General features: G+C 40.7%; 1 protein-coding gene across 4 annotated transcripts in view; it reads left to right on the top strand.

Moving 5' to 3' along the window:
• trrap.L (transformation/transcription domain-associated protein L homeolog) overlaps nucleotides 1-15,009 on the top strand; it is a 132,337-nt gene extending 117,328 nt beyond the window's left edge. For all 4 annotated transcript variants that reach the window (XM_041575843.1, XM_041575844.1, XM_041575846.1 and 1 more), the window contains exons 67-71: nucleotides 1-125; nucleotides 4,222-4,406; nucleotides 10,132-10,335; nucleotides 12,190-12,384; nucleotides 13,575-15,009. The exon at nucleotides 1-125 is cut by the window's left edge and continues 93 nt beyond it. In XM_041575843.1, coding sequence (XP_041431777.1) covers nucleotides 1-125; nucleotides 4,222-4,406; nucleotides 10,132-10,335; nucleotides 12,190-12,384; nucleotides 13,575-13,859 — 994 coding nt within the window. In that variant the 3' untranslated portion in view covers nucleotides 13,860-15,009. The remainder of the gene's footprint in view (nucleotides 126-4,221; nucleotides 4,407-10,131; nucleotides 10,336-12,189; nucleotides 12,385-13,574) is intronic.
• The last annotated feature ends 3,890 nt before the right edge of the window (nucleotides 15,010-18,899 follow it).

The following is an 18,899-nucleotide window of genomic DNA, read 5'->3' as shown; positions in this document are numbered from 1 at the left end:
GGTAATGAATGATGCTTGCCTGACCGAGTCACGCAGAGAAGAGCGTGTCTTACAGCTGCTACGCCTTCTAAATCCTTGTCTGGAGAAAAGAAAAGAGACCACAAAGAGGCACCTTTTCTTCACTGGTAAATCTTCCATTATTCCTCCAGGCTGCTTTCATTTCTGTGAACACATTTAAAGGGACAGTAACGCCACAAAATTAAAGTGTTGAAAAGGAAAGACCATATAATGTACTTGTGTTCTGCTCTGTTAAATTGGTGTGTTTGCTTCTGAAACACTACTATAGTTTATATAAACAAACTGCTGTGTAGCCATGGGGGCAGCCATTTAAGCACATTCTGTAGAATCTCATTGTACAGTACAGAGCTTATCTTTTATCTGCTGTGTATCCTGTGCCTTTTCAGTTCTAAATGGCTGCTCCCATGGCTAAACAGCAGCTTGTTTATATAAACTATAGTTGTGTTTCTGAAGCAAACACACCAGTTTTAGTAGTGCATTATATTTTCATTACTTGAGGACACTTTAATTTTTTGGTGTTAACGTTCCTTTAAGAAACCAACACAGCAGGATATGCCTTTTGGGCTGGAGCTGCCCAGCCTATTTCTATAGGTATATTTTTTGTATACCATTTATTGATTCCTTCCCATTACACCGTGTGTGCTATGAATTTATCCACCGCATATGCATGTGGATATTGGAGTTCAAGTGCGAGTTACATACGTAGACTATTTATTTATTAATCTGCATGTGCTTCTTACAAGAGTAACTTCATGTTTAGATTATATTCTTCTATAACTATATAATGAATAAAGCTATAAAAGGCAACATGAGAAACGAACCAAAAGTCGTTGGTGTCAGGGCTTTGAGAATGAATCCGCTAGCACATTTCCCATTTACAAAGAAATTAATTAGGAAGCCTCATAACAACACGGCCTCCAAGTGGGTTATTTATACCCTCCTCTGCCAGAGCCAGCATATGTAGAAGGTTGCGCTCGTCTCCCCTAGAGTTAAATGGAAGCAAAGCACAAGCTCCAGCTCGCTAATGAGAAGACTGTGTGTGACGCATATTGTGTTAATTAGCCTCTAATTATCAGACAGATATCACATCACAGACCATTAAATGAAGAGTTTTATTTGGTTCCTTCTACTTCTGACCAGCAAACTTGGGTTAGAGAGCATGCCTTGCAACAATTTTACTGTATTAATCCTGAAAAATAAGCTTCTTGTATCTTTTGCAGTAAAAACAAATCTTTATTACTCACAGACCAGTGTGTGGCACCCATGGGCTTCCCACCACTGTCCAGCTACAACCTGTATTGTCAGACTGGAGGGGGGAGTTCAGTTCATAAACCTAAGAGAAGTTGTAGGTCAATAGCTGTTTAATTTACTCTTTGGCAAATGTTGGTGATAGATCCTTTGTAAAAGTACAAAAGATGAAAAAAGAGCCTTTGCAAATAGAGATGCAGACTATCCATGCCATGTCTGTCTCATTGTTGTCACTTTGCCTGGTACAGCATAGGTAAATATTTTATCAAGGATTACGTTTAATGCTAGAATGGCTGCCTAATCCTCGAACTCGCAGCCTAATCTCTCTCTGGCAATCCCTTTCCTGGATCCATAGCCTTTTGTGATCATATGGTTAAAACATATGGCATTAAGATAAGGAATCCTGTGGGAACAGAAAACCTTCTTACTTCCAGGCAGGTGACTTATGACCGTCGCTAGTAATGAAAGCAAATCTTTTATTTGCTGCTGACATTTGACTAGTCTTCTAAGGGATTTTAGTACAGTTGGAGCCTCACACCTTTAAAACTGAACACTTGTACAATTAAGGATGAACCAAATCCAGGATTCGGTTCGGGATTCAGGATCCTTATGCCTGGCCAAACCCGAATCTGAATTTACATATTCAAATTAGGGGCTGGAATGGAAATTATGTAAGTTTTTGTCACCAAACAAGGAAGTAATAATGTTTTTTTTCCACTTTTTCCCCTTCCTGACTCTAATTTGCATATGCACATTTGCATTCGGTTCAGAATTGGCCAAATCTTTCATGAAGGATTCGTAGCAGGCCCGGACTGGCAATCTGTGGGTTCTGGCAAATGTCAGAGGGGCTGCTGTATGGTTCCATAGAAAGTTACCATAGAGTTGGCTGGTTGGGGGCTGTTTGGGCCTCTGGAATGGCTCGTACTTGGAATGGCAGGGCCTATTTTGACTCCCAGTCCAGGCCTGATTCGTAGGTTTTGGCCGAATCCCAAATAGTGGATTTGCTTTATCCCTATATACAACCCAAGCCTGAACGACTTCTGTATCTTTAATCTTCATCCAAGTGTGGTTGAATAGAAACCCATGCCAACTGCAGAATGAAACAATTTGCTCATTTCCCACAACAGATGTGACTTTACCATGGGTATTGGTTTATACATGTCTGATTTTAGGGCAGGGGCACTTGATAGGGGATAAGGTGGCTACCCTGCTCTCTTTACCATGAAACAAAGTAAGCTCAACATACAGATTTGTTTAGACCATTTAGCTGATTTTGACTATACTGCCCAACCATTTGGGTTTGTACGGTAAATCGGGAGGGCCATTTAGATGGATCATTTTGGCGGATTAAGGATTATCAGACCTAAAAGAAATGTTCATCGACTTGAAAGGAAGTGAAGCGGAGGTCAACCCAAATGGGGGGGAAAAAAGGATGGATATACTCTGTGTATGGTCCCTTGTATGGCATCTGTCCATTAAAGAGTTGTTCACCTTTTTGCATTATTTAGCTTTTTATTCAACAGCTCTCCAGTTTGCAATTTCAGCCATCTGGTTGCTAGGGTCCACATTACCCTGTCAACTACATTGATTTAAATAAGAGAGTGGAATAGGAGAGGGCCTAGAGATGACTTATAAAAAGTAGCAATAACTAAGTTTGTAGCCTTACAGAACATTTGGTTTTTTTAGAGGAAAGATGGAAAGATGAAAAGGGTCAGAAGTAGAAGACAAATAATTAAAACAAAGAAACTATAAAAAATAAAATAAATAAATAATGAAGGCCAGTTGAAAAGTTGACATTCTATAACATTCTAAAAGTTAACTTAAAAGTGAACCGCCCCTTTAAAAGAACAGTAACACCAAAAAATTCAAGTGTGTTAAAGTAATGAAAATATCATGTAGTGTTGTCCTGCACTGGTGAAACTGATGTGTTTGCTTCAGAAACATTACTATAGTTCATATAAACAAGCTGCTGTGTAGCAATGGTGGAAATTGAAAAAAGGCTATATGGCACAGGTTAAATAGTGGATAACAGATAACACCATTATGTTCTACAGAGCTTATCTGCTATCTGCTGTGTAACCTGAGCCTTTTCTCCTTTGAATGGCTGCCCCCATTGCTACACAGCTAGGGTTGCCACCTGGCCGGTATTTTATTGGTATGGCCGGTAAAAATGATGGCTGATCCCAATGTTATTAATAGGGGAAAAAAAGATAAATACATAGGAAGGGTGTTTTTTTTTTCCGGAAAAGTTGGAAACCCTATACACAGCAGCTTATTTATATAAACAATAGTAGTGTTTCTGAAGCAAACACACCAGTTTTACTAGTGCAGGACAACACTGCATTATGTTTGTATTACTTTAAAAACACTTATTTTTTTAATGTTATTGTTGTACCCTATAGGTCAGCCCATGTATGTCTTTGGCCAACTCAAGCTGCTCCTGCTGATTTTCTTTAGATAGATAGATGGTATTAACTTGTAAGCTTTTCACTCTTGACAAACCTTTCCTTTGTGTATGTGCAGCATGTCCTTCTGCTTGAGTATTCCTTTAGCTTGGGTATTCATTTAGCTTGAGTATTCCTTTAGCTTGAGTATTCCTTTAGCTTGAGTATTCCTTTAGCTTGAGTATCCCTTTAGCTTGAGTATCCCTTTAGCTTGAGTATCCCTTTAGCTTGAGTATCCCTTTAGCTTGAGTATCCCTTTAGCTTGAGTATCCCTTTAGCAGACAAAGCGCTTTCCACTCCATAAGGGATGAGGCCGCCGCATGCAGGTGGCTAAATGGAGCTTATTTTAGCTGCCAGGTGTTTGCTCTGCCTAAATGAGCACAGCTAATTCCTTGACTCAGCCAAAATGGTTACAGAGTAATGTTTAGGCCTCGATGTCTGCCTCACTTTCTTGTCACATTAATCAATTTTCTTTCCTTTCTTGTGTCTCTCTCCAAACAATAATTTTCAGTCCCCCGTGTCGTGGCTGTCTCGCCGCAGATGCGACTGGTAGAAGACAATCCCTCATCCCTCTCCTTGGTAGAGATCTACAAGCAACGCTGTGCCAAAAAAGGCATTGAGCATGACAACCCTATTTCACGTTACTATGACAGATTGGCCACAGTTCAAGCACGAGGGACCCAAGCCAGTCATCAGGTACGGAATCCTTGATTAATGAATTTGGAAAGCGCACTATAGAGCCGGTCGGCCTTCCTCCTTTCATTTAATTATTCTGCGCTATGAATTTCCCTGCTGGTTTGTCATTCTCTTTATATGCGCTCGAGCGTCAAATGATAATAAGCTTAGCGCTTCTATATTTAGATGTTATGAGCAGTGCTAGTGAAAGGACTATTAGGTGATAAATTACAACCAATTAGTAACTTCTTATGATCAGTTACAAAATGAACAAGGTCCTTTGGCATTAATGTTAGGGGCTAAAACTCGAGTTCTAAAACTCAAATGAATCTCTGTTTTTATTAGGGATGCACCGAATCCAGGATTCGGTTTGGGATTGGGCCTTTTTCAGCAGGATTCGGATTCGGCCGAATCCTTCTGCCAGGCCAAACCGAATTCAAATCCTAATTGGCATATGCAATTAGGGGCAGGGAGGGAAATCACATGACTTTTTGTCACAAAACCAGGAAATAAAAAATGTTTTCCTCTACCCACCGCTAATTTGCATTTGCAAATTAGGATTTGGTTCGGTATTTGGCCGAATCTTTCGCAAAGGATTCAGGGGTGCAGCCGATTCCAAAATAGTGGATTCGGTGCATCCCTAGTTTTTATGAAAACAAAGTCGACCAAACTCCCTTCCTCGAATTGAACACATCTATCAGTAATTTTTCTTGAAAAAATCCAAATGACAAAACGTTGTGACAAAATCATACTGGACGATTGACGCTCCAAAAATTTGACTTTTTCGGGATATCGGACGAAACCCTGACTTTCAGCAACTTCAAGGACATCTGCCATTGACTTCTACATGACCACAACAAGTTAGAGATGACGTTTTTTCAGATTTTTTTTAGCAGCTTTAGTGTTATAAAGATTCTAGTTTTTTTCCACAAAAAAGTTTTTCCCTTTAAAACCCTGACCTAAAAAAATTGAGGTTTAATAAATAGGTTTATAAACGTTTGAATTGTATTTAATAACTAGTAAATTCTTCTTGAATCTATCCAGCTCACATACTGTGAATGTGGTTAAATGGTTAGTTCACCTTTGAGTTAAAGGAACAGTAACATCAAAAAATGAAAGTGTTTTAAAGTAATACAAATATAATGTACTGTTGCACTGCATTAGTAAAACTGATGTTTGCTTCAGAAACACTACTATAGTTCATATAAACAAGCTGCTGTGCAGCATTGGGGGCAGCCATTCAAAGGAGAAAAGGCTCAGGTGACACAGCAGATAATTGTGTTTATCTGTTATCCACTATTTAACCTGTGTCATATACTGTAGTCTTTTTTCAATTTCCACCATTGCTACACAGCAGCTTGTTTTGAAAGTTGGAAACTTCAGCAGAAGAAGGCGAATAATTTTAGAAAATATATAAAAAAAATAAATAATGACCAATTGAACCACCCCTAACTCATCTCTGGACCCAGATTGTACTATAAATTGTGCCACTGCCACAATGTATTTTGCCTCTCCCCCCCCCCCCCCATACAGAAATAGGAATGACCAGGAAATAGGCCGAATGGTTATGAGCAATGGAGGCCCACTGACACCGGGGAACCCGGGAGATTTCCTGCTATCCCAGTGGTCCAGTCCAAAAACGTTACTGGTCTCCAGATACACACTCACATGCTGTTAGAGAGGATGTTAAGCTAAATTCCCCTGGGGAACTTTGGCTGCTAATTTGGCCATTTTGTAAGGTATCACCATCCCATTCAACCATTTATGGGTTTACGGGGGTTGTTCACCTTTAAATGAACTGTTAGTATGCTGCTGAGAGTGATATTCTGAGACAATTTGAAATTGCAAAAGTCGCAGCAACAATACATTTGTTGCCTTACAGAGCATTTGTTTTTAAAAGGCAAATAATTTAAAAACTATAAAAAATAAATAATGAAGACCATTTGGAAAGTGGCTTAGAACTAACCATTCTACAAAATACTAAAATTAACCCAAAGGTGAACCCCCTCCCCCCCTTTAGAACAATCCCCTCTGGATTAAATATGAAATATGTGTCCGGGATAATGAAAAAAAACATCAGCTCAGAAGTACAGGCAGCCATGATGGTTCTGCAATGGCCACCATTTTGCTTCTGGCCTGACCATTTTGCCCTGCTTAGTAAATGGTAATTGTATTGTTCACCAAAATGAAACTCTGGTATGTCTCATTCCTGCACATCGCTGAGTTGTTCCCTGCAGTGAGTCTTCAGCACTTTTGACAGTGTCACTCATTTCAGCGAGAGCAATTTCACAGCCGCATCCAGTGACTGTTCAGCAGTCGTGTATTGATTGTACAACTACAAAACTGTCACTCACTCAGCACGTTGCCTAGATATAGTCAGCTGTTGCCGACAGATGTGCTGATTTCTTTGCCTTTAATCCGGTTTCACTCCTGCACCAAACACTTCCATTTGGCTACAATTGAAAAATAGTCAATTGAATCTCATTTGCCCTTCTGTTTGCCTCATTGCTAAGCTTATTATTTCATGCATGTGATTGTATCATATACAGAATGCCTGCTGCTGTTGTTATGAGCAAACTGTTGACTTAGTGTCACGTGAGCTTTGCATTGGTGATCACCCAAATTGCACACATAGGACCCTCATTGGGTGAGGCATATGGGTAAGAGATAAAGGAGATGCCCTTGAATATTTCTAATGCTAGGCATTTGCTTATATGGATTCTGTCATGATTTTTATGGTGTAGTCTTAATTTCTAAATCACACTGCAAATAATTCACTTTACAATATAAAATGTAATTCCTAAACCAGCAAGTGCATTATTTTTTAGTTGTAATATTAGTGTGTAGGCAGCCATCTCGGTTATTTTGCCTGGTCATGTGCCTTTATAAAGAGCCAACACTTTAGGATGCAACTGCTTTCTGGCAGGCTGTTGTTTTTCCTACTCAATGTAATAGGAGTCACAATGGGACCTGGATTTTTACTATTGAGTGCTGTACTTCATCATCATTTATTTATATAGCGCTGTCAAGATACGCAGTGCTTTAACTTTATATCTACCAGGCAGCTGTTATCTTGTGTGAGGGAGTTATCTGGTTGCCTTCCCATTGTTCTGCTGAGGGGGTAATATCACTCCAACTTGCAGTGCAGCAGTAAAGAGTGACTGAAGTTTATCAGAGCACAAGTCACATGACATGGGGCACCTGGGAAACTGACAATATATCTAGTAGCCCCATGGCAGATTTCAAAATTAAATAATAAAAAAATCAGTTTGCTCTTTTGAAAAACGTTTTTCAGTGCAGAAGTCGCTGGAGCAGCACTATTAACTGATGTGTTTTGAAAAAAAAAACATGTTTTCCCACAACCATATCCCTTTAAGAATTACAGGCATACTAGCTTTGCCAGGTATATCTCATAAAGTCATATTGTTCTGCTTATTTATTGGTTCGCCAACAGCCAATCACTAAGCTTATTTGTAGGAAAGACCCAGAGGCCCCTCTGCCCTTTTCCAATTGCCTGCCTGCCATTGGATCAGTGTTGAGTCTGACATTTTGCACATCAGTCATCTGTCATTTCATTGACTATATATAGTTAAAGTAGGGATGCATGACTCCAGGATTCGGTTCGGGATTCGGCCAGCACTTGGCCTTTCTCAGCAGAATTCGGATTCGGCCAAATCCTTCTGCCCGACCAAACTGAATCTGAATCCTAATTTGCATGTGCAAATTAGGGGCATGAAGGGAAATCGCGTGACTTTTTGTCACAAAACAAGGAAGTAAAAAATCTTTTCCCCTTCCCCCCCCCCAAATTTGCATATGCAAATTAGAATTCGGTTCAGAATTCGGCTGGAACCTTTTTCGAAGGACTCGGTGGTTCGGCCGAATCCAAAATAGTGGATTTGATGCATCCCTAATTTAAAGGCACCATCACATTGTAGACAAAGTTGGCATTTAAATTCTGCTCTAGATGGGTTGTGAATCATTAGAGCTTAGAATGATGGTATCGTCTTTCTATATCACTGTCTAAATGGATTCCTGCCCACACTGCACATTAAAAGCCTTCTCTCCGGTGAGTTATGGGACCTTGTAGCTTAATACGACACAAGTGATCATATCTATTAAAGAAAGCAATTTGCCTAATTGAAGCAAATGGCATATAATACTGAAGAAGACATGGGTTTCATTGACTTCCATTGTATTGCTCATCGGTAGCGCATAGTTGTCCTGCTGCCTTTTCCCCTAATCCATTTAAAACTAGATTTAGGTCTGGATGAGAAGCATCAGACTTGCTTGATACTCCATCTACAGCTCTGGCTGTGGGTACTGGGTGTTGCAGTTCACAGCAGCTGGATTGTTCCAAGTTCAACATAGTAACATGGTAACAAGTTTGGTTGAAAAAAGACACAAGTCCATCAAGTTCAACCTTTGAACTCTATTTTAACCTGCCTAACTGCCAGTTGATCCAGAGGAAGGCAAAAAAACTCCATCTGAAGCCTCAGACTAGTCCCTGTATCAACTCGTACTATGAGCTATCTTCCATAGCCCTGTATTCCTTCACTAAAGGAATACATCCATCCAACCCCTTCTTAAAGCTATCTAATGTATCAGCCTGTACAACTGATTCAGGGAGAGAATTCCACATCTTCACAGCTCTCACTGTAAAAAAAAACCCCTTCCGAATATTTAGGTGGAACCTCTTTTCTACTAATCGGAATGGGTGACCTTCTGTCAGCTAAATAAATAAAGTATTAGAGAGATTATTATATGATACCCTTATATATTTATACCTAGTTATATATATATATATAAGCACCTCTTCTCCAGTGTGAACAACCCCAATTTGGCCAGTCTTTCCTCATAGTTAAGATTTTCCATAACTTTTACCAGCTTAGTTGCCCTTCTCTGTACCCTCTCTAATACAATAATGTCCTGTTTGAGTGATGGAGACCAAAACAGTTTGGCTTATTCTTAGGGATGCACCGAATCCACTATTTTGGATTCGGCCGAACCCTCGAATCCTTCGTGAAAGATTCGGCCGAATACCAAAACGATTCCGAGCCCTAATTTGCATATGCAAATTAGGGGTGGGAAGGGGAAAACATTTTTTACATCCTTGTTTTCTGACAGTCACGTGGTTTCCCTCCCCACCCCTAATTTGCATATGCAAATTCGGATTCGGTTCAGCTGGGCAGAAGGATTCGGCCGAATCCTGCTGAAAAAGAAGAATCCTGAACCGAATCCTGGATTCAGTGCACCCCTACTTATTCTAGATGGGGCCTTACCAGTGCTCTATAAAGTGGAAGAATGACCCCCTCCTCCCGTGAATCTCTGCCCCTTTTAATACAGCTCAAGACTTTATTTTCCCTTGATGCTGCCGACTGGCATTGCTTGCTACAGCCAAGTTTATCATCTACAAGGACTCCAACATATGACTATTGCATTGGGTTGAAGGAACTAGACACCATCTCCTGCCCTCTATTTATTATGATTATCTATATACAAGGCAGGGCTTTCCATTCAGCTCAAGGGAAAAGAGATCAGTAGCAGCATTTCAATAGGTGCAAAGGTAATGCCTTCTACAGGGACAAGGGCACCTTCTTTACTTCAATCCTATAGAACTCCGCATCCCCTCTGAGCCAAGGTATCCACTAGAAATATTCATACAACATCAAAGGGGGTGCTGAAGGTTAAGCATCTAAAGCTGCGTTATGTAAAGAAACTTGTATTCTATATTTTGTCTTTATTGCAGGTTCTCCGGGACATACTAAAGGAAGTCCAGAGCAACATGGTACCTCGCAGTATGCTCAAGGAGTGGGCACTGCACACCTTCCCCAATGCCACCGATTACTGGACTTTCCGCAAGATGTTTACTATCCAGCTGGCTTTAATCGGCTTTGCGGAATTCGTCTTTCATTTGAACAGACTGAATCCAGAGATGCTGCAGATTGCACAGGTGCGTGCCGTATTTGAAGAAGCCGGAAAAGCGTCTGCTGTTGATCAAACCACTCTAGCAGAACATCACTGTACAAATCCTTCTATAATTGCATGGCACGCTTCACCCCTTCACTGCCAGACTGCTGCTCTCAGCCAAAGCTCACAGGATATTTTGTTGTTGTTTTTTTTGTTAACAAAAGACTGCTCTGGCTTGTGAAAGGGCAAATAACGGTGTGATTTTCAGATTAAATGTTCAATCAAATGTTATCCTAGTGCATCAAAACAACAAAGCTCCGGAGACATCTGAAAGAAATGACTGCTAGATGGAAACGACACTAGACATCCCGGCATAGCCATTGTTGTTTTAACTTAAAGGAACAGTAACATCAAACAAATGAAAGTGTTTTAAAGTAATACAAATATAATGCAGTGTTTCCCTACACTGGTAAAACTGGTGTGTTTGCTTCAGAAACACTACTATTGTTTATATAAATAAGCTGCTGTGTAGCAATGGGGGCAGCCATTCAAAGGAGAAAAGGCTCAGGTTACACAGCAGATAAGCTCTGTAGAACATAATGGTGTTATCTGTTATCCACTATTTATCCTGTGCCATAGAGCTTTTTTCCATTTTCCACCATTGCTACACAGCAGCTTGTTTATATGAACTATAGTAGTTTCTGAAGCAAACACATCAGTTTTACCAATGCCGGGCAACAGTACATTATATTTTCATCACTTTAAAATACTTTAATTTTTTTGATGTTACTGTTACTTTAAAGGGCCACTTTCAGAAGAATTAGGTTTAGTACTGAGGAATATATCTATGCTCTCACAGAGCAATAAAAAGTAACAATAATAGTAATAAAATTGTAGCCTCACAGAGCTGCCAGGGTCAGAAACCCCCATTTAAAAACTAGAAAGAAGCAAAAGACGAAGGCAAATTATTCAGAAGCTATAGAAAATGAAGACCAATTGAAAATAGGCCATTATGTAGCATCCTAAGAGTTAACTTGAAGGTGAACTACCCCTTTAATAAAGAGTGCACTGAGGAATTTTACATTGGATTGATATAGGTTTTTCTGATTGGTTGGTCTAGAAATTGAGCATTTTAATTTGTCCATACATGTATGGCCCAAATGCATTGATTTCATTAGCTGACCCACATGAGAAGGTTGGGTGAACAGGCCTTATTTTCAAAGGCAGTGTGGTTAGTAGCCACCACATTTTATTTAATTAAAGGACAAGGAAAGTTAAACTAAAGAAGTAGCTAGAAATGTTGTACATTATGTTTTGGGCTTCTGTACCAGCCCAAGGCAACCACAGCCCTTTAGCAGGGAAGATCTGTGTCTCCAAAGATGCCCCAGTAGCTCCCCATCTTCTTTTCTGCTAATTCACTGCACATGCTCTGTGCTGCTGTCACTTACTGAGCTTAGGGACCCACTCACAATATACAGTACACATAGAATAGAAATGTAGCATCAGCTTATATTACAGACCAACCTCATTTTCTGCTGGATCATTAGTGACGACCCCTAAGCTTAGCTCAACAGCTGCTCAGAGCCCACTGAGCATGTGAGTGTCAGACACTTTCCAAGATGGTGACCCCCTGTGACAAGTGTGAAGTCCTGGATCATTGCTGCTATTGACAAGCTGAAACTTTAGGCTGGTGCAATAAGTTCAGTATATAAAATATGGCATTTTTAGGGTTTAGTTCTCCTGTAAGGGAACACAAAATTTTATTTAATTGATGAACCGATTTTCAGCAGAAGAACCTTGAGTTAAAAGGACATTTGTTAGTCAGTGCTTGTATTGCAGCAACATCGCTATAACGCCAACGGTGCACTTACAAAAAAAACCTTTTTGTGACTTCTAGGACACAGGCAAGTTAAATGTGGCTTACTTCCGATTTGACATCAACGACGCTACCGGAGACCTGGATGCCAATCGGCCTGTTCCGTTCAGGCTCACCCCCAACATTTCCGAGTTCCTGACGACAATCGGTGTATCTGGGCCCCTGACCGCCTCCATGGTTGCTGTCGCTCGCTGTTTTGCTCAACCCAATTTCAAGGTACAGTAAACTGGTTTCCTTCATTCTGAGTTGGGAGGTTCCTCTGCATGTCCTTCTTTTCTCTTGCTCATTTCTATCATCATCATCATTTATTTATGTGGCGCCAACAGTGCTTTATATTACATTATGAACAGGGAACAAACCTTAAACAACAAACAAGGGTTTACGTAGTATGATAGGGTTAGAGGGCCCTACTCTACAAACTAGGGAGGCATTGAGACATACGAATCTTAGAAACATATTTGTGATTTTAAATACCTTTATGAGTGATTAATTAAGATACAATGAATCCCTATAGTCGTCTGTACACATGTTAGAACTTGTACCAACTCTGTCCTCCCCCATATCAGCCGCAAATAATTTCCATATATTTCCATATTCTATAATTTCCATATTGGATCTTTCTAGTGACCCATCAACTCCTCTGGCTTCTTTGCTTCTTATTTTACTGGGAGCCTTGCAACTTCATTCGGGTATGGAGCCCATGGTTCCTTGGTTTCTCAGAGTCCATGCCTGTTCTTCCTTCTGTTTGGGCCCCTTTCCCTTAATGTTCAGTATTTAAAGGGATACTGTCATGGTGAAAAAACATTTTTTTTCAGTTAGTGCTGCTCCAGCAGAAATCTGCACTGAAATCCATTTCTCAAAAGAGCAAACAGATTTTTTTTTATTTAATTTTGAAATCAGACATTGGGCTAGACATATTGTCAGTTTCCCAGCTGCCCCCAGTCATGTGACTTGTGCTCTGATAAACTTCAGTCACTCTTTACTGCTGTACTGCAAGTTGGAATGATATCACCCCCAGCATCCTAACAGAAGAACAATGGAAAGTTAACCAGATAACAGCTGCCTAACAAAAGATAACCGTTGCCTGGTAGATCGAAGAACAGCACTCAATAGTAAAATCCAGGTCCCACTGGGACACATTGTTACATTGAGTAGGAGAAAAAACAGCCTGCCAGAAAGCAGTTCCATCCTAAAGTGCTGGATCTTTCTGAAAGCACATGACCAGGCAAAATGACCTGAGATGCACCTTCACACCAATATTACAGCTAAAACAAAATACACTTGCTGGTTCAGGAATGACATTTGATATTGTAGAGTGAATTATTTGCAGTGTAATTTAGAAATAAAAATGACATCATAAAAATCATGACAGAATTCATTTAACTGATCTCCCTCTTTGTGTGTAGGTTGACGGTATATTAAAAACGGTGCTGCGGGATGAAATAATTGCGTGGCACAAGAAGACGCAAGAGGACACGTCATCCCCTCTCTCTCCAGCCGGCCAGCCTGAGAACATGGACAGCCAGCAGTTAGTCTCTCTGGTTCAGAAAGCGGTGACCGCCATAGTGACCCGATTACACAATCTTGCCCAGTTTGATGGAGGAGAGAGCAAAGTCAACACCCTTGTCGCTGCAGCCAACAGCCTGGATAATTTGTGCCGTATGGACCCTGCGTGGCATCCTTGGCTATAACGGAGCCTTCCATACATCTCGTCTCCCGGCCCGGACATCCGATGCAAAGACTGTTAATCGAATTACTGACACTGAAAACAATGGCGGGTTTTGGAAACCGTTGTGAAACTGCTGTTACTTGATCTCCCGACAGGATTAAGAATTGACCATGTTCACCTGTTATTGGATTCATCTGAATTCAGACCATTGGGTGAAACCGTAAGCGTGTATTTAATTGTGGCCATTTAGCTGCTACAGTTGGGTTAACGTCGCATTCTAAATTCTTACAGTGTGTTTTTATTATTTAAGGCCGGGGCTCGTTTTTTCGAGGCAATCTTCTGGCCTATGAGGAAGGATGTTTACAGACACGATTTTTCTCCTCTTGTCTTTAAGTGGTACGCTTTTTATATAAAAAAAAAAGAACATATTGATTCCCTTCAAGTTCAGACACATTTCTAAGGGTTTAAAATGGTGTATACTGTGAAAGCAGAACACAAAGGGACGTTGTACAGGCACATAATGATTTTTCCTTCCCTTTGCTATTGTGCTCTCAAATTATATAAAGTAGGAAATTGTAAACAGATGTCACATTTTTATACTTTTTAACAATGATTTGTCCCAAGCCCCTCCGTCCCCCCCCCTCTCTCTCTGTTTTATTCCACATGCCTTTGATATATTCTGATACAAGAATAGACTGGTAAATGCTGCATTCAACGCTGTTTTCCTCCGAATGTGAGGTTTAGCTGTACAAAATAATATAACTTGTATAGATTTGCTGTTTGTTATATAAAATACTGGAACAAAGCTGAGCTTGCCAAACTGTGAGCCTTCTCTAATGGAAAAGAAGGGCGTTTGTCTGTGCGCAGACATCCCCACACTTCCTACAGACCTGGCATACTGCAGGCACATCTGCTAAACTTGTACATTTGTAGGTTTTTTTTTTTTTTTTTTTTTTGTGCGCTTAATTTGGGATTTCAAACATTTTTGCATTTCCAGAATGAGTGTTTTTGTCCGGATTTGTAATTAAGAGGAAAAAAAAAAGAAAATGGACGTGCGCTTGTCATTCTTCACTCAAAGCCATTTTTTGGAAGAAAAAAAAAAAGGGAATCTTCAGTATTAAAAGAAAAAGGATATTTGTACATCTGTTTGCAAAATAAATATTTTGGAAAAACGCCTGCTGTGTTTGTTACCAGGGACAATATGCAAATATTTCTTTAGGCCATTCCTACTTTTTGACCACACCCGCATGTAAAAGGCATAAACTGGATATATGTTATCATTACAGCAGGGGTCCCCAACCTTTTTTACCCACAAGCCACAAAAAGATTTGGGGAGCTGTGATTGGCCATCTGGTAACCCCAATGTGGACTGGCAGCCTACAGGAGACTCTGTTCGACAGAACACCTGGTTTTTATGCAACCAAACCTTGCCTTTAATTCAAAAATAAACACCTGCTTTGAGGCCACTTTGAACAACATGCAAGGGGTTGGTGAGCAACATTTTGCTCATGAACTACTGGTTGGGGATCCCTGTGTTACAGTTTGTGGCTGCTATTACTCTTGTTCTGCTCCTAGCAGAATCATGTGGGGGTTGACCCAAAAATCGGAGACATCCCTGAGCCAATAGCTACAGGGGTGGACTCTCTACAGCGGCATATTTCTCAGGAGACTGAGTTCCTGTAATAAGATCTGATGGAGACCTACATTATAGTATACTTACTATCTATACATTTTGGAAAGGCAAAAAAGAGCCTTACATGACTTTCTTTCAAATTACAGTACAGATATGGGACCAGTTATTCAGAATGCTCAGGAGCTGGGGGTTTCCAAATTATGGATCTTTGTGTAATTTTGATCATCTACAGATCCCATACCTGTACAGATATGGAATTCGTTATCTGGGAATTCCACATTATAGGAAGTAATTTGATTGTAATGAAATATTTCAAAACGTTTGAAAGTTTAAAGTATGGAGATCCAAATCCGGAAAAACCCCAGGTCCTTAGAATTCTGGATAATGGGTCCCATACCTTTACTTCCTGTTGTTGTTTGGGGGAATCAAGCATATATTAGAGTGCTGCATGCTTTTTAAAATGGCCTTAGGGCTTCAACAGAGGACCAGCGTTTGCCTCTGAGATAGGGTACGGGACATTGCCTATTGCTTTATTATGTAACTACCGGTGTTACTATAATATAGAGGTGTTGAAAGTGCTCCTTACATCCTAATGCCAGAGACCAAGCTCATGCCCACAGAGAGCTCTAATCATTTTGTGCCAGGAGGGGGGCTTTGACTTACTGCTTTCTGTTAATTACCACTGATTATTACCTACAAAGAGACGGATGGAGTGAAGGAAATGACCATTGCAATCCTTTCATTCTGGGCTTTTCATTCCACTTGGCATGTCAGGCAAGAATGACCAGAGATTTCTTCATGCAGGAACGACTTATCAGAGTGCAGATATCCTCAAATCCGGCTGCTAGATAATAATAATGTGCGTCTATTGATGTGGGGGGGCTTGACACTCCTCTACAACTTAAAGGAAAACTATACCCCCAAAATGAATACTTAAGCAACAGATAGTTTATATCAAATTGAATGACATATTAAAGAATCTTACCAAACTGGAATATATATTTACATAAATATTGCCCTTTTACATCTCTTGCCTTGAACCACCATTTCGTGACTCTATCTGTGCTGCCTCAGAGATCACCTGACCAGAAATACTACAACACTAACTGTAACAGGAAGAAGTGAGGAAGCAAAAGGCAGAACTCTGTCTGTTAATTGGCTCATGTGACCTTACATGTGGTTTGTATGTGTGCACAGTGAATCTTACGATCTCAGGGGGCGGCCCTTATTTTTTAAAATGGCAATTTTCTATTTATGATTACCCAATGGCACATACTACTAAAAAAGTATATTATTATGATAATGGTTCATTTATATGAAGCAGGGTTTTACACATGAGCTGTTTTAATAAGTATCTTTTAATAGAGACTTACATTGTTTGGGGGGTATAGTTTTCCTTTAAGCTGGCCATAGACACAGAGATCCGATCGTTTGACTCCTCCAATGATCGCACTTCCTCCCGACCTGCCACTAACCATTCCGATCAAATAAAGTAGTAAAAGAACAGATCAGCTGATGTTCTGCCCCTGACAGCAATCGTACGAAAGTTATGTCCGACCAAAGCTGGTGACAGTCTCCCACTAAAAACCGTACGGTCGGCAATACACGCAGAGATATCAGCAGCCGACAGAAATCTGATCGACCAATCTCCATGGGACGAAAAATGACTCTCCACACACGGCCCGAAAATTGTATGGATCCTTGCATCTATGGCCAGCTTAAAGTAGAATTACAGAATCTAGGGAATATTTCCTACTTTTTCGTACAAATGCATGACTTCTGTACTTGCAAGGAATGCAAAATAAGGACAATTGTGGGGTATGGGATGTATATTTTAACAATCTTTTATATAATGCCCACATATTACACAATGCTGACCAGTAGAAGGATGTATATATCAAGCATACAGATAACATACAAATACAGGTGTGACAAACCCATTATCCAGGAATTACGGAAAGGCCATCTCCCATAGACTCAATTTTTTTTCCAAATAATCCAAATTATTGAAGGAAAATGAATAAATTGACTTACCTGAAACCCCGGGCTGGTGCTCCGATCAGCAGAAAACTGCACCGGCCTGGGGTTATACCAGTGAGCACCACGGAGCGAAATCCTCTTACGGCTTCTTCTTTCTTCAAATTTCCCGGGGCAAACGCTTGCGCAGTTGAATGAAATAGCCGACTTTTTAGTTAAAAGTTCGGCTTTTTGTTCTCCTGAGCATGCGCAGCCACGTGAAGGAGGAGGAATACGGAAGAGGATCACTCCATGGTGCTCACTGGTATAACCCCGGGCCAGTGCAGTTTTCTGCTGATAGGAGCACCGGCCCGGTGTTTCCGGTAAGTCAATACAATCACTTGGGGGTGCCTAACATTTGGCACCCCCGAGTGTACAATGCCTTTACTTTAAACATGATTTCTTTTTTCTCTAATGATAAAACAGTAGCCTGTACTTGATCCCCCAACTAAGATATAATTAATCCTTATTGGAGGCAAAACCAGCCTATTGGGTTTATTTAATGTTTTTGTACGTGATTTTCTAGTAGACCTAAGGTATGAAGATCCAAATTACAGAAAGATCCAGAAATCCCCAGGTCTCTAGCATTCTGTATAACCGGTTCCATGCCTGTACTGAAATATACAGTGGATAAATTGTTGATTTCAGCTTACTGCCTAAGGGCTCTTACTGACGAGCGTTTTTACCTGCGCTCCCCTGAGTTCCGTTTTTCTGCGTTCAGCCGCAGGGGAGCACAGGAATAGACGCATTACATTTTTTCCAATGGGGCTGTACTCACACAGGCGCGTGTAGGCACAGAACGCAGGAAAAATGCAGCATGTTGCGTCTCAACCTGCGTTTGGCGCCTACACGCTCCTGTGTGAGTACAGCCCCATTGGAAAAAATGTAATGCGTCTATTCCTGTGCTCCCCTGCGGCTGAACGCAGAAAAACGGAACGCAGGGGAGTGCAGGTAAAAACGCTCATCAGTAAAAGCCCTTAAGGTAAGAATACATGGTTAGGCTTATGGCAGGCATTCTGGCAGTTGTCTTTTTCAGTACCTAACAAATGGGATCCTAGGATTGTGCTAATTAGTTGGGTCTTGCCACTGAATTCAATTGGAATCATCTGTCCAATTTACTACACTGCTCAGTTATGGTCTCCTGATCTCTCGGTATCTCTGTTTGCCTGCCTGGTCTTTCATGGTGGATGAAGTCCTTTCTTGAATCTACCCACCCACTCTGAGCAAGAGAATGCACATTACCCCTGTCCTTCCTTTAGGACAGAGACACACGTGGAGATTCGGGGAGATTTAGTCTCCCGGCGACAAAACTACTCTTCTTCGGGCGACTGATCTCCCCGAACTGCCTTCCCGCCGGCTAGAATCTAAATCACCGAGGGGATGGCACTCAGAGCGCTTTGTTTTCCGAAGCCG

Source organism: Xenopus laevis, chromosome 9_10L (assembly GCF_017654675.1).
Source record: "Xenopus laevis strain J_2021 chromosome 9_10L, Xenopus_laevis_v10.1, whole genome shotgun sequence".
NCBI classification, from domain to species: domain Eukaryota; kingdom Metazoa; phylum Chordata; class Amphibia; order Anura; family Pipidae; genus Xenopus; species Xenopus laevis.
Note: the sequence above shows the minus strand (reverse complement) of the source record. Positions and strands in the feature narration are given on the sequence as shown.